This window comes from Catharus ustulatus, chromosome 15 (genome assembly GCF_009819885.2).
Source record: "Catharus ustulatus isolate bCatUst1 chromosome 15, bCatUst1.pri.v2, whole genome shotgun sequence".
Lineage (NCBI taxonomy): Eukaryota > Metazoa > Chordata > Aves > Passeriformes > Turdidae > Catharus > Catharus ustulatus.
In genome coordinates, this window is record NC_046235.1 from 738,482 (window position 1) to 752,874 (window position 14,393).

At 52.8% G+C, this 14,393-nt stretch overlaps 1 protein-coding gene across 5 annotated transcripts in view; it reads right to left on the reverse strand.

Annotated features, from left to right (window-relative positions):
* Positions 1-7,793, reverse strand: part of FBXW11 (F-box and WD repeat domain containing 11) — a 56,938-nt gene extending 49,145 nt beyond the window's left edge. For 3 of the 5 annotated variants that reach the window (XM_033073063.1, XM_033073060.1, XM_033073061.1), the window contains exon 1: positions 7,697-7,784. Coding sequence is in view for 2 of the 5 variants with exons in the window: in XM_033073062.1 (XP_032928953.1) it covers positions 7,697-7,741 (45 nt within the window). In the remaining 3 variants the exon portion in view is untranslated. Of the gene's footprint in view, positions 1-7,696 lie in introns of all 5 variants that reach the window. The other 2 variants (XM_033073062.1, XM_033073059.1) reach the window with 1 other exon arrangement.
* Positions 7,794-14,393: the final 6,600 nt, after the last annotated feature.

Below are 14,393 nucleotides of genomic sequence, written 5' to 3' on the forward strand. Positions count from 1 at the left end.
CACCTGCCCAGCCCGGGCCCGACTACGTTAGTGGGGTGGTCGGATTGGTGGATCTAAGACAGAGAAACGCATTTACAGACAAGAAACTGCTCCTTCCCTTACCCTGGCTCACCCAAACAACTGTTCTGGGGTACAGCTCATTTTGCTAAGATTAAGAAAGATGAGAAGAAGCTACAAAGCAAATAACAAAGCAAGTCCTAAAGCTTCAACCACCAGCTCACACCTCACAGGCCTGCTCCAGGAACACAGGTTTGCACAACAGCTCAGTGCAGTCCTCCTGGTCTGCCATAAACATCCTCTAAAGCACTTCACTGCAACGATTATTCCCCTGTTTCCAGGCTCAAAATGACCTCATTTGCCTTACATGTCTGCAGCACAAAGATGGAGTTGTCAAGACACTCCTGATCTGAACAGCAGCACTGAATTCAGTACATTTGCAGTAGTGCTGAGTCTCTAGGAAACAATCTCGAACCAGAAGAGAGTAAGGCACTGAACACTACTGCTGGGACAAGGAGCAGTCAGCTCTTGCTAAGCAGGGAGATAAAAGGCCTCAGCCAGTCCTGCCAGCAGCACAGTGAGAGTGTGACTAAAGCAGCTGGAACAGTGACACCTCAAAGATGGGGTCTGCAGAAAACTCAGACACCACTGCAACAGAAAGCTCAGCCTACAGAGACAGAACTGTGAAACTTCCACCAAGAGCTTCAAAAACTTTGGGCCATGGCCTCCAGAGCTTCCCCTAGCAGCAGTGAGAACAAAACATCCTCAGAGAACATACCACCAGCACCTCTCAGCTCCGCAGCCCCTCCTGAGAGCTGAACCTCAGCCTCCACGGCTGTGCCCTGCACCTCCAGCAGCTCACAGAAGGGGGGAGAAACTGTCCCCAGCTGTGCCAAGAAACCTCTCCATGAGGGCAGGACTGTCCATGAGGGCAGGACTGTCCCTGACTGCCCACAGCTCCCCCAAAGAGGAGCATCTTCACTCATGGTGGGGCATTTCCTGCTTTCCACCTCTGGCACAGGCAGTCAATCTCAGGGCAGCATTTCAAGGACAAAGCTGTGCTCCAGGCCCAGTACCATGTCCAATGCATGATTTTAAGGCTGCCAAGGAAAGTGCTAGGATGTCAAGGCATATGACTCAGAATTTTCAGAGTACAATATAGCTCAGCAAGAAGTCAGCTATCAAATTATATAAATGTACCGATTTGCTAAGTCACTGCAGAGCCAGCAGGGTGCTGGAAGGAGAGCACTTCTCCATGCAGCCAAACCTTCACATTATTTGCAAGTGTAACAGCACAGGTCTGATTTTGTCTCCAGAAGGACTGGTGTGCTGGAGACAGCCTGAATAACAAGTTTCCCTGGCTAGTCCTCCCCTGCCCTAAGAGAACTGCCAACGAGATTCTCTATCAAGTCCAAGCTGGAGCTTCCTAAGTTTTGCAAATTTTGAGTATAGATTTTCAAAGACCTTCAGGCATTTTTGTCTGAAAACCAAAAACTGGCTTCACTGCAAAGGTTGGAAGACTTGAGAACAGCCTCATCATGCAAACCATGCTGAAATACAACCTCACACCTCTCAAAAAGGCAAACAGTGCACATTGGCACAACTTTTGTACCAAAACTCCACATTCAAGAACTCCTCAGCAGAATCAAACTCAGAGCAAACTTGCAATGCTGAATATAGATATAAATATATTTATACATATAGTGATTCTCTTCTCCTCTAAGTCAATGAGCAAACCAAAATTCCGTAGTGTTGCCAACAGCTTGAAGTTGACCCAAAAAGCTTTTTTTTGCCATTTTACCCAGAAAACACATCACTCCCTATTCCTAGCAAGTAGGTCCCTACCTACATCTTACAAATTTCCATCTGTATTCATCCTACAAATGGGCCCAGGAAGCTGAGCTACTCTTTGATCCCAAACAAAACTGTTCACTTCCTGGGGTGGAAGTACAAGGATGCAAGTCCTGCGGGGATGTGGATTAACAAAGCACCAAAGAAACAACATGCCTTCAAACGTCCCCTTGTTAATTCAGCCTGCATGAGAAGCAAATTAAGTTTTCAGAAAGAGTCAGTGCTTTTGGTTGTTAAAACACCAATGGTTATTTTTGCATTATCTGCTCTGGGTCATGCATTGCTCACACTGAGAAATTGTGGAAGTGGTACAGGAAAATGGAGTAGGCTGTCAGATGTCACACCACTGAGCTCATAAATACATCAATAAACTGGGGAAGGAAGGGATTTTCCAGAAAAAGTGGATTTTCTGTGAATAATGATGCCATAAAAACCAAACCACGAAATCAGATTATGTAACAACATAAACAGTGGCACTGGATAAAGAAGACGTCGCCCAAGGAAAAAGCTGGAAGGAAAGGATTGTTACCCATCAGCATTAATTTCAACAACTCAGTCAATATTCTCATTTCCCTTCAATTCATTTTCTGCCCTGCAACAAAAAAAATTCCTCGTCACGGAGCAGCCCTCTCACAAGCACGGTCTCTTGTTCTCTCCCACACATCATTCCTCTCGCATTGGCACATTTGCTGCAACATCCATTTAATCTGAAAGCCATCAGCAAGCTCCCTGAGCAGAGCACGCTGCACAGGGACAGGCACAGGGAAATGCCAAAGCACCAGCGACCTCCAAAGTGCACGGCAATGAACCAGCACGCCCAGACACACGGCAAGCTGATCCAACAACAGCACAGGTGTTTCAGAGAACATGACACGAAATGAAAAGGTACAGCCATCCTTCAAAGAGCACTGCCAGCTCTCTCTGAGGTACAGCTTGTAACAAGGCAGGTTGTTTTGCTGCCATGCTGCTCACAACACTCCTCAGTGACCCAAATCCTCGCAGTGCTCACAGCTCTGCATCCTGAGGGACACACAGCAAAGGCACGCGGGCTCTTCAAAGCAGCAGCCCCAGAGCACGCAGGGAGGGCAGCTGCACCCACAGCAGCTGCCTGCAGAGACAGGATCCACAGGACCTGCACAGGGATTACTCCAAGGCACAGCCATGGAGCCCCAAGCTGCCCAGTCACACTCACCCAGAGGAGCCCTGCACGTGTTCCAGGCTGCAGGGAACTTCCCCTGCTGCTCCTCACTAGCTCAGCACGGGGCAGAGCTTGGAGAACTTTGTCATGTTAGAAAATGTAACTGTAGCAGGAGGTGAGAAATCTCTGAGTCCTGAATGAGATTTAAAAAGCCTCTGGTGAAATACCAGGGCTAAGTCTCCCCAAGAATTGGTAACTTCCTTTTACTAAGGCCCAAAAGCAATTTCGTTTCAGAAGTTCCCCCACAAATGGCACATCTACAGCTTCCCTTCACTTGAATAAACTGATGGCTGCTGCCACCATCCCCACAAACCTCAGATAACTTTCCTTTACACACTGCAGCATCTTTATAGCCTCCTTCCTCTGCCACCTCATTTCCTCCATCAGCCCATTGCTTTAGTTAACCCTTCCCAAAAGGTAAAGCTTTCCACACTCTTTGTCCACTTCTTCCACCATTCCTGGCTCTGAGTGCAGGTGCCTTGCTCTAATTCATGTTCTTCAGCTCGTCCTTCCCATTTTCTGCACCACTGCCAAAGTCACAGCAATCTCTTCTCTTCAGATGTGCATCCTTCCCCTGCGAGGCACTGTCTGAGATGGGACCGTCACTCTGAGAGCCTGCCACAGCACACACCTCACATCCCCTGCCCAAGGCTCACCCCTGGGCTGTGCCTTCCTCACATGCTCCCACCACCACCTCTTCAGCTGTTTGCTCCAGCCACTGCCTTTTCCCAGGTATGAAACCCTGCATGCTTCACTGTCCAACATGCAGCTCTCAACTCTGCTCATTTAGCTACTGAGGATTAAAAAAAGACACCAGCAAAGCAAACAGATCGTTATCCTGCTGAAGAAAGCACATCTAGGTTACACACAGGTTTACAAATGCCTTACTAACACTCCATCTACTCCCAGGCTTCAATTAAGCAGCAGTCACATTTCAGCTAGAACAGTACCTCCTTTGTTTCAGCTGCAAAGATGATCATTGCCTGCTTCTGTGTCGCTACAAAAGTCAACTCTTTGAAGGATTCCTCTAAGAACATGTGGGGGGAGAAAAATCCCACAAATCCAACTGCCTGCTTGGCTTGCAATGACTAAGGGAAGGAAAAAGCCACAGCACTATTGAGATATATATACAGCAACTGGATTGTAGCTTCCAAGCAGAATGCTGGGATTTATTTTGCACTTTAAGCTTTAAATAGTTTGGGGGCACAACCATGTCCAGCTGCAGTAACCCAAGGAACTTCAGGTAGCCCTGGAGTGAGTCACAGCAAGAGCTGTTGCTGCTCAGGGAGGTCTGTGGGAAACATTTCCTCCTCAGACTGGTACCTCTGAATTGAGCACCTCCACCCCACATCAAAGTCCTACCAGGAGAAACAGAAAGACTTTTGGCAAGATATTAAATTATAATTCTTCATTGATTATTTACTGAGGTATTTAAACACTGGACACTTTTATGAGAGCCAGAGGGAGGCACTCTAGACACTGAAGGCTATGTGTTAGGAAGATTATGTCCATATATATAACTTCAAGATACAAATGACAGCACTGTGAACAAGTGCTTGCCCATTTTATTCCCAGGCATGGCCTTTCCTAAACCTTTCCATGCTCCCACCACAGAGCAGTGAATGTTGAACTGAACCTGCCAGCACAGGGACCTGTGTTTGGGGAGTAGCACGGGCAGCAAGGCCACAGTGAAACATGAGGGTCACAAGCTCAGGGAGGAGGACAATTTCCACCCAGCTGGAGTCTTGCTCAGGAGCCATCTCCCATGGCTGCCTGGTGGCTACAGCAGCCTGGGAGGAGCAGGTGTATTTTGTTATGCCATCCACACCTCATGCTGCACGCAGGTCACCCCATAAATGTATAAAAAGCCCCCCAAACTACTTACCACACTGGTGTACTCTGTAACAACCACCTCAGTACAGCCTGAGCCCCAGCCCTCTCACTGTGAAAGCTGCTGGTACCACTAAATAATAATTATGGGAAACTTCCTGGGCAAATGAAGAACACAAGGCTTTTAGCAGGTGTTGAAGGTAAAAGCCAATCACAGGGCTGATGCAACTAAACACAGATTTTATACACAACTTGGATCTGCAGGTAACAGAACTTATGTCACAAAGCATTGCTGATGGCTCTTTAAAAGAGGAGAAAGGTCACGGTTATCTAATTTCACTGAGAAAACCAAAACCAGGGGCAGAGAGAGCCCTTTCAGTGACTGAGGCTGGCCCTCCATCTGTTCTGGATTACTCCCTCAGTCCCCACGCTCACACCCAGCACTTCCAGGAGCCAGGAGCCTCAGCCTGGGCACCCCAGGGAGTCCCAGTGAACCCTGGGGTGTCTCACCCCTGCAGTGGGCACCACCTGCACATGGAATGGCACCACCCAAGGCTCATCCCCCTGGGAATGACCAGTGCAGGATCCACAGAGCAGCATGGAGCACGGGAAGCCTTCAGCTGTCCTGAGTGACACAGCAGCTAAAACTTCACACAGCAAACCAAAGTTGTCACTCTGAAACCTTCAAATGCTTCTCTGAGATTCCAGCCTTAAAAACAGAGCAGTATTATTTCCATGAGTGATTTTCCTTTCAATACATGCAAATGATCTATCAATGGAAGGCACAGTTCTGGAACTTCCATGTCATTAACATGTTGACATTTCCTCTTGTTTATCAGCCCCTCACAATTACAGTGTATTTGCTCCTCAGAACTTTCACATCACACATTTGCTCCTGGATTTATTACAGATTCATCCCTGGCACTGGAGGGACTGAGAAAAAGTACACCAAACTCCATGTCCCTGATCAAAGATAAAACATCTTGTAGGAATGTGGAACACTCTTAGAGACAGCAGCATCCCCCCAGGTGTGGCAGGCAGGGCTGAGCCTGGGGTTGGGATGTTTCCCACAGCACTGACTCCCTCCCACGTTCCCAGGTCACACAGAAATCCCCAACGGGGAGCTCAGCCCAAGCAGCTTCTGCCCTGTGCATTCAAACAAATCTCCTGCAGAACCTTCCCTTCTGCACCACGCCATGTCTTCATTCAGGAATGATTTCCAATGATTTTAGGGAAACATCTGCACTCAAACACAAGTGATCCTGTGCAAGCCTCCTCCAAGGCTAACGCTAAATTCAACTACACTGTATAGAGCACCATTTTCTCTTGGAAACCTCAGAATTAATTGTTCATATTATTCAATTTTTTATATTTATCTGTTTCTTGTGAAAGAGAGAAGAGTGTATTTCTAAAACCTCCTACTACATACTAAACCTCCTACTAACCCCTCTGATATTTACATGGATTAGCACATTTCCCAGCTCCAGCAAGGGGAGATACAACACTCAGCAGCAGCAGTCCCATTTGCTTCCTCCTGATACAACCCAGCCACAAAGAGGAGACACTAAAATGGGAGAACACTTGCAAAAACACAAAAAACTGGGGGTTTCTTTAACTTCAGGGAGCAAACCTTCCAGCTCCAAGTGCTATTTGAGCACCTCACAGAACACAAAGCTAAGGAGTGCTGGGGACTGCCCCAGGGAGGGAAGAAGCCACCAGAGCACAGTTTAGGAGGCACCTCTGGGCAGCTGGTCCTGAGCAGGATCCCCAGAGCTGGGCCAGCCCTGTCCCCCTGCTCAGGGCTCTGATGTCCCCCAGGAACAGTGAGAGGTCACAGCACCAGGGCAGGAGTGGCCTTTAATGCACTGCCGGGTGTGAGCAGTGACATTAATGAAAGGTCCACTAAGGCTTTGTAGGCTTCCCCTTTCTCCTTTTCATTCTATTTCTGCTTTTTGAGACCAGATGGCACGTTTAAAGAAAGTTCATACTGTCTGGACCAGGTAGTTTAGCAACAACTTCACTGGCTAAAAAACCCACCAATGTCTCCACTGAACCCAGCTCACCTTCAGAGTGCCTTAAAGGGAAATTATTTGCATTTTGCCCCTCAGTTGTGGAGAACTGAATTAAATTTTGTATGCGAGAGCAAATTAGGCTTAGGAGAAAAAGCAATTATGCTTATAACAAATAAATTAGAAGATATTTACTGATTACTAATCTCTCTCAGCGCCTAACTTTATTTCATTCTTGCCTAAAGGCAGGAAAACGAGGGGCCTCTAATATTTGCTTATAGAGTTCTAATTTGCTTATATTGAAAAAAATACCCCAAAAAACCAGCTCTTTCTTCTGCTCCCACCTGGCTGCCTCTCCACTGACGCGAATTTAGCGGCGTTAGCGTTAATTAGGGGTATAACCAATACACCAATTAGGTAATTCCGAGTGTGCGGGACCGGGGCTGCAGCACCGGTGCTGCCCGGCCCGGAGCGGCCGCGGCGGGGCCCGATCCGCCCCCGGGGCCGCGGGGCGTCCGGCCGGGTGGGGGCTGGAGCCGGACCCCCCGCCCGGGGCATTTCGCTTTCGGTTCAGCTCCTGCGGGGCTTCATTGTTGTTATTTATTTATTTTCAATGAAACGGAGGCGCTCGTGGCGCCCCGGCGGGCCGCGGCGGAGGCGGGAGGAGCGGATGGCCCCGCGGGGGCAGCGCGGCCGGGCCGGGCGCGGCGCGGGCTCGGCTCGGACCCCGCGGGCCGGGCGCGCCGGCGGGGCCTGAGCCGGGGGGCCGAGAGAGGCGGGACGGTGTGCGCGGGGGCCGGGGATGACTCACCATGAGCTCGATGGTCTTGTCCTCGATGACCGTGTCGGGCTCCATCGCGGCGGCCGCTCCGTTCCGCTCCGCCCGGCCCAGCCCAGCCCAGCCCGGCTCGGCCCGGCCCCGCCGCCGCCGCCCCGCGCCCGCCAGGCCCCGCCGCGGTCCGCCCGCCCCCGCCGCGCGCACGCGCACACGCACGCGCGCTGCGCCCGCCGTGACGTCACGGCGCGCGCGCGGAAGGGGCGGGGCCCCGGCGCGCCTGGCCTCGCCCCCTGGGAGCCCCGCGCTGCCCATTGGGTGCGGGCGGCGCGCGGGGGGTGCCGGGAACGGCGCGAGAACTGCGGGGGGCGGGGCGCGGCCTGAGGGGCCCCACAGGGAATGGGAATGGGATGAGAGAATGGGAGCGGGGATTAGAGAATGGGAACCGGAATGGAAAATGGGAACGGGGATTAGAGAATGGGAACGGGAATGGGGAATGGGAATGGGAATGGAGAATGGGAGCGGGAATGGGGAATGGGGAATGGGAACGGGAATGGGGAATGGGAATGGATATGGAGAATGGGAATGGAATGGAGAATGGGAGCAGGGATGGAGAATGGGAATGGAATGGAGAATGGGAGCGGGAATAGAGAATGGGAGTGGGAATGGGGAATGGGACCGGAATGGGGATTAGAGAATGGGAACGGAATGGAGAATGGGAACGGAATGGAGAATGGGGATGGAATGGAGAATGGAAATGGAATGGAGAATGAGAACCTGAATGGAGAATGGGAGTGGGAATGGGAGCGGGAATGGAGAATGGGGGTGGGAATGGGGAATGCGACTAGGAATGGGGAATGGGAGCGGGAATGGGGAACGGGAGCAGGAATGGAGAATGGGACTGGAATAGAGAATGGGAGCGGGAATGGGGAACGGGAGCAGGAATGGAGAATGGGACCGGAATAGAGAATGGGAGCGGGAATGGGGAATGCGACTAGGAATGGGGAATGGGAGCAGGAATGGGGAACGGGAGCAGGAATGGAGAATGGGACCGGAATAGAGAATGGGAGCGGGAATGGGGAATCGGACCGGAATGGGGAACGGGCCCAGGAATGGGGAACGGACCAGGAGTGGGATGCGGTGCTGCAGCAAGCCCCTCGGTGGGGCAGTGGAAGCTCCCGGGGCCGCCGAGCGGGGCAGAGCCGTGTGGGAAGGGCCAGGCCTGGTTTGGTGCTGGACCCGTGGGATCGGAGGCTTGGAAAGTGCCTTTGAGGCTCCCTGTGCTCCTTCGTGCCCTGGCACAGGTGCCCGGCCCAGCCGGGGCTGCCCCAGATCCCTGGCAGTGCCCACTGGGCTGGGAGCAGCTGGGACAGCAGGACATGGCCCTGCCTGGAGGGGTGGCACTGATGGGCTGTGATGGCCCTTCCAGCCCAAACCCATCTGGCATTCTGTGACACGTGAGATGGCTCTGAATGTTTGCTTATAAACAGTTCTATTTGATAAGTGCTGATCTGTGCCATAGGCTGGCACCCCTGGCCATTTCCATGTGGCTGACCTCAGCCCTTGGACAGGAGCAGCTGTTTCAGCCTTTAGGATCCTGCTGGCAAACTGTGCCACTGGCACAGGAGCCATGGAGCATCCAGGAGCCCTCCAGAGCTCGGGTGCTTTGGGCCCAAGGACCCCCAGGCTGCCCTGACCATACTGCAGCTGTGGGCACTGGGAATTGGGAACAAAACCGCCCTGAGCAGCAGCCTGGAGTGACAGCTCAGCACTGTGCTTGCCTTGAAAATGGACCTGCAGCTTCCTGCTAAGCATTTTTTTCTGTTACCTGTTCAAATCTCTGCCAAATGGTGAAGAGATGGGGGATGAAAAATGGAAATGATGCAAAGTCCTTCCTTACTGACAGCTGTCCTGCCCCACAGGGCGTTGGTGTCAGCAGAAATGTCCTTCACCCACTCAAAATCACTTAGACCAGTACTTACCATGAGGTCTGCAGCCTTTTCAGAGCATTGAAAAGGTAAAGCAAGAGCTGCAAGTGTCCCTCCCCACCAAACCCCTGCTGCTGCTGCTCACAGCCTGGGGTGACAATTTGATGTGCCCCAAAAGCTGCCCCATTTCATTTGTGGGGACAAAGCCAAACCCAAAGATGCCGCTGCCCCAGAGTCCCTCTGAGTGGGGCCACAAACCCAAACCCACACAGCAGCACTGCCCCTCACCCTGCCAGCCCATGGCCATGGAAACCCATCCTTTTCCTGCAGACCTGGCAGCTGAGCTGCATCCTCCCCAGCTCCCACCACAGCCCCTAAGGAAGGAGGAATTGTTCCCACTGTGACACCCCCTCACAGAGCTGTCACTGAGTGGCACAAAATCCAGCTCTGTTCTGTTTTTCTGGGATCAGCCCTTGGCTCTGGACATCAACCAAGGCAGCAGAGATTTGTCTGGGACACCAAAGTAAAAAATCAGCATGTCTCAGTCTAAATATACCCTGGGCAGGGATTTGCTGACAGCACCAGGCTCCTGGAGCTTTCCAAAGCACAGCCTGGAGTTCTGAGCATGGCAAGGATTCACAGGGCAGAGGAAATGAGGAGAAATGAAAGAGAGAAAAAAGGGGAGGAAAATCTTCCATTAATTTATACAAAAGGTAAATAAGTGTTGCCATCCCAGCAGTTCCAAGTGCAATGGATGTTGCACATCAGGATGGATCTCACTGGCAGGAGTGAGATGGAATTTGAGTTCTTGCAATCTGCCCTTAATGGTGTGGCAAATGCAATTCCTGTGATGTGAGAGAAAGAGAAACATAGAAATTAATTAAGGAAATAATTATAAAAACATAAAATGTTTTGCCTTTAGTGTGGAACACCAAGAGTGGGGATATCAATCCCTGTACCTGTAAATTAAAATTGCTTCTGACCGACTCACAACTTAAGACCTCAGCAACATGTCCAAGGCACAGTAAGATGAGAAAAACAGGTTTTGATAAATTTATTCTGAGATAGCAACTCGCTGGGAAAGAGTCAGTGCTAGGAGGAGAGGCTGAGGGAGCTGGGAAGGGGCTGGAGAATTCCTGAGGGAGCTGGGAAGGGGCTGGAGAATCCCTGAGGGAGCTGGGAAGGGGCTGGAGAATCCCTGAGGGAGCTGGGAGGGCTCAGCCTGGAGAAAAGGAGGCTCAGGGGGCCCTTGTGGCTCTGCACAAGTCCCTGACAGGAGGGGACACCGCGGGGATTTGGGATCTGCTCCAGGAACAGGGACAGGAGGAGAGGGAATGGCCTCAGGAGAGCTCAGGGTGGATTTTAGGGAAAATTTCCCCATGGAAAGGGTGCTCAGGGATTGGAGCTGCCCAGGGAGGTTTGGATCCCCATCCTGGAGGTGGCACTGAGTGCTCTGGGTGGGGACAAGGTGGGGAGGGGACACAGCTGGGACTGGATCTTGGAGGGCTTTTCCCCCCTAATAGATTCCATGATTCAAGCATGGTGTTCCCGGGCCTGCGTGGCTGCAGGAATTTGAGGAGCAGTCTCTGGGTGTGCCCTGCTCAGACAGGGCTGTGCCAGGGGCTCCTCCCCGGGTGTGACAGATCTGTGTCACACATCTGCACAGCAGGCAGCACGGACACAGCTGCTCATTAGTGCTAACAAGGTCCCGGTGGGGCAGCTCCAGTCCAAGAGAACTTGCTCTGCCAGTTTTCCTGCGAGGATGAGGGGAAGTGGAAGGGAGGGTCCCACTGACCTGGAGATGTCTCCTTGCTGTGCAGCAAGGCAGGGATTCCCTGAGCCTCCCTGTATCCTGTGCTTAGAATCCCTGGAGCCCCCATCCCGCTGGGCTGAGCACTGAACTCATCTCTTCAGTCCGTGTTTCTGTCCATGCACTGTCCCAGGGAAGGATTTGCTCCCTGCTCCTCCCCTGCTCTATCCCCACACAGCCTCTGCCCGTGTCTGTGCCCTGGCACCATCACAGCACACCCTGGGCAGGATTTTGGGGGTCACACCGCTTGATTTTGTGTCACTACATCTTTTCTGGATAATGGGCTGAGCTGTTTCTCCCCACACCCTCCCACACTGGGCTGTACTGGAGCTGGCCAAGCTTCCCTGGCAGCTGCACAGCCTAGAGCAGCCCAGCAGCACCGGGGTCCTGCCAGAGCCACTGCCCCTGGGCCCTCCACAGGCTGTGGGGGCAGAGCAGCTCGGGGGCACCTGCACATCCTGGGAGCCTCAGCCAAGAGGATTTGAAGGCTCCCCACTCCAAGCAAGTTCTGGAGTTCAAGGGCAAAGCAGCAAAGCAGGCACCTGGGCCTCTCCTGGCAGGGAACAGCCAGGCAGGGAAACTCAGCTGTGAGGATCCCTTAGCCAGGGAGGAGAGATTTGTGCCAGTGTGGGACCTGGTGGCCCAACAGGTGAAGCAGCTTCTCAGGAAACTCCTATCCTGGCACTGCAAAGGAGAAGCTGTGGGTGAGCAGCAGCTTTTGTTTCCCAGCTCTGGAGGTGGCTGGGGTGGAAAGGGAGAGCCCCACACCAGGGACATTCACTCACCTGGACTTGCAGAGGTCCTTCAGCAGCTCCTGCCTCCATCCCAGCTGTCCAAGAGCTGCCACCAGGGTGGGTCCTGTGGGGGCTCTGGGGAGGGCAGAGCTGCACACAGGACACAGCCACAGGGCTGCAGCTGTGGCAGAGTCAGTGGGGACACCTGGGGACAACTGACCCCAAAAGGGGCACAGGGAGATGAGGCAAGGAGCCACCCAACCATAGCAGTGACCATGGGACACCTGCAGAGAGGGGACAGATGGGGGGCTGTGGCAGGGCAGTGGCAGAACTGTGGCAATGGCAGGGCACAGCAGCGGAAGGGCAGTGACAATGACAGGACAGTGGCACAGCAGTGGCACAGCAGTGACAGAGCAGTGACAATGACAGGACAGTGGCACAGCAGTGGCACAGCAGTGACAGAGCAGTGACAATGACAGGACAGTGGCACAGCAATGGCAGAGCTGTGGCACAGCAGTGGCACCCCAGCAATATCTGAGCCCCACAGCCCCTTCCCAGCCCGGGCAGGGCTCTCTCACCTCACCCGTGCCAGCTCAGCCCTGCAGCAGCTCCAGGTCACCTCCTCGTCCTGCTCCTTGCAGCAGCCAGGACCTGCCCTTTGATTTATTGAAGCACTGACAGTGATTCCAAAGTGTTGGAAGTGCAATTTTTCACCACGGACTAAAAATAGCGCAGCGAGATTCCAGAGCTGCCTCCAGCGCCCGCCCGGCTGCCCGGGACAATGGCATTTGTAACCCACGAGTGACAACAGCACAGGCCCAGCTCCAGCTCCCGAAATAACAACTCAGAAAGGGCAAATTCTGGCTTTAATTACAGCCAGACAAAAAGGAGGTTGCAGAAGAGCATTATCAGAATATCTGAGCAGCTGGAACCAGAGCGGGGAATGCCGAGGGAGCAGGGCCTCACCCCAAATTTCAGCTATTCCCAAGGGGGGAGGCACAAGGCACACAGAGAGGCTGAAGCCTTCAGCACAAGGGAAAAGCCCCTTCAAGCAGCCAGAAGGAGCTGATGATCCACAAGGAGCCTTCAGCCCTGCATCCAAACCCGGTGCACACAGGGATGGGACTCTGAGTCCAGCACACACAGAAGCAGCTCCATGTGACATCCTGGAAGTGACTCTTTCCTCTCAGTTCCAGATAATCAAGATTGGATCCCTTCTGGGGAAACAGTTACTCATGAGCAGAAAGCCACCCATCCTGCCCAGCTTCCAACCCCAAAGCTGCTGAAAGTGCCCAAAGGAGGCCCCACTGAGCTCCCCAGTCCCAGCAGCAGTGCCAGGTGCTGGAGGTCCTGGATGGGAACCTGCCAGGTGATGCCACCTTTAGAGGGCAGGGAGAACCCACCTGATCTCTGCAATATTCGGTGGGAAAAAGGCACTTGGATACACAGCAACCCCAGTGCACCTGGAACAAAAGCAGAGCTGCTTTCTGGAAGGTGAAAGGGACCCAGTGACCTGATCCTGGCAGCTGCAAGGAACAAAAGTTGCACCATATCTCTCTCTCCAGGTGCCTCATCCTTCTGTGGATGCTGCTGGGAGAGTTCCAGGTGCCAGGAGCACCCAGCAGCCACCCAGAGCAGCTGTGCTCTCACTGACTGTGCAGGGGAAGGGCCAGGAACAGCCAAGCTCCACGAGGAGGGAAAGAGCAGAGGAGGGAAAGAGCAGAAGGAAAGAGCAGAGGAAGGAAAGAGCAGAAGGAAGGAAAGAGCAGAAGGAAAGAGGAGAGAAGGAAAGAGCAGAGGAGGGAAAGAGCAGAGGAGGGAAAGAGCAGAAGGAAAGAGCAGAGGAAGGAAAGAGCAGAAGGAAGGAAAGAGCAGAAGGAAAGAGGAGAGAAGGAAAGAGCAGAGAAGGGAAAGAGCAGAGGAGGGAAAGAGCAAAGGAGGAAAAGAGCAAAGAAAGAGCAGAGGAGGGAAAGAGCAGAGGAGGGAAAGAACAGAAGGAAGGAAAGAGCAGAAGGAAAGAGCAGAGGAAGGAAAGAGCAGAGGATGGAAAGAGCAGAAGGAAAGAGCAGAGGAAGGAAAGAGCAGAAGGAAGGAAAGAGCAGAGGAAGGAAAGAGTAGAAGGAAGGGCCCCCCTGAGCCTCCTTTTCTCCAGGCTGAGCCCCTTCCCAGCTCTCTCAGGAATTCTCCAGCCCCTTCCCAGCTCCCTCAGGGATTCTCCAGCCCCTTCCCAGCTCCCTCAGGGATTCTCCAGCCCCTTCCCA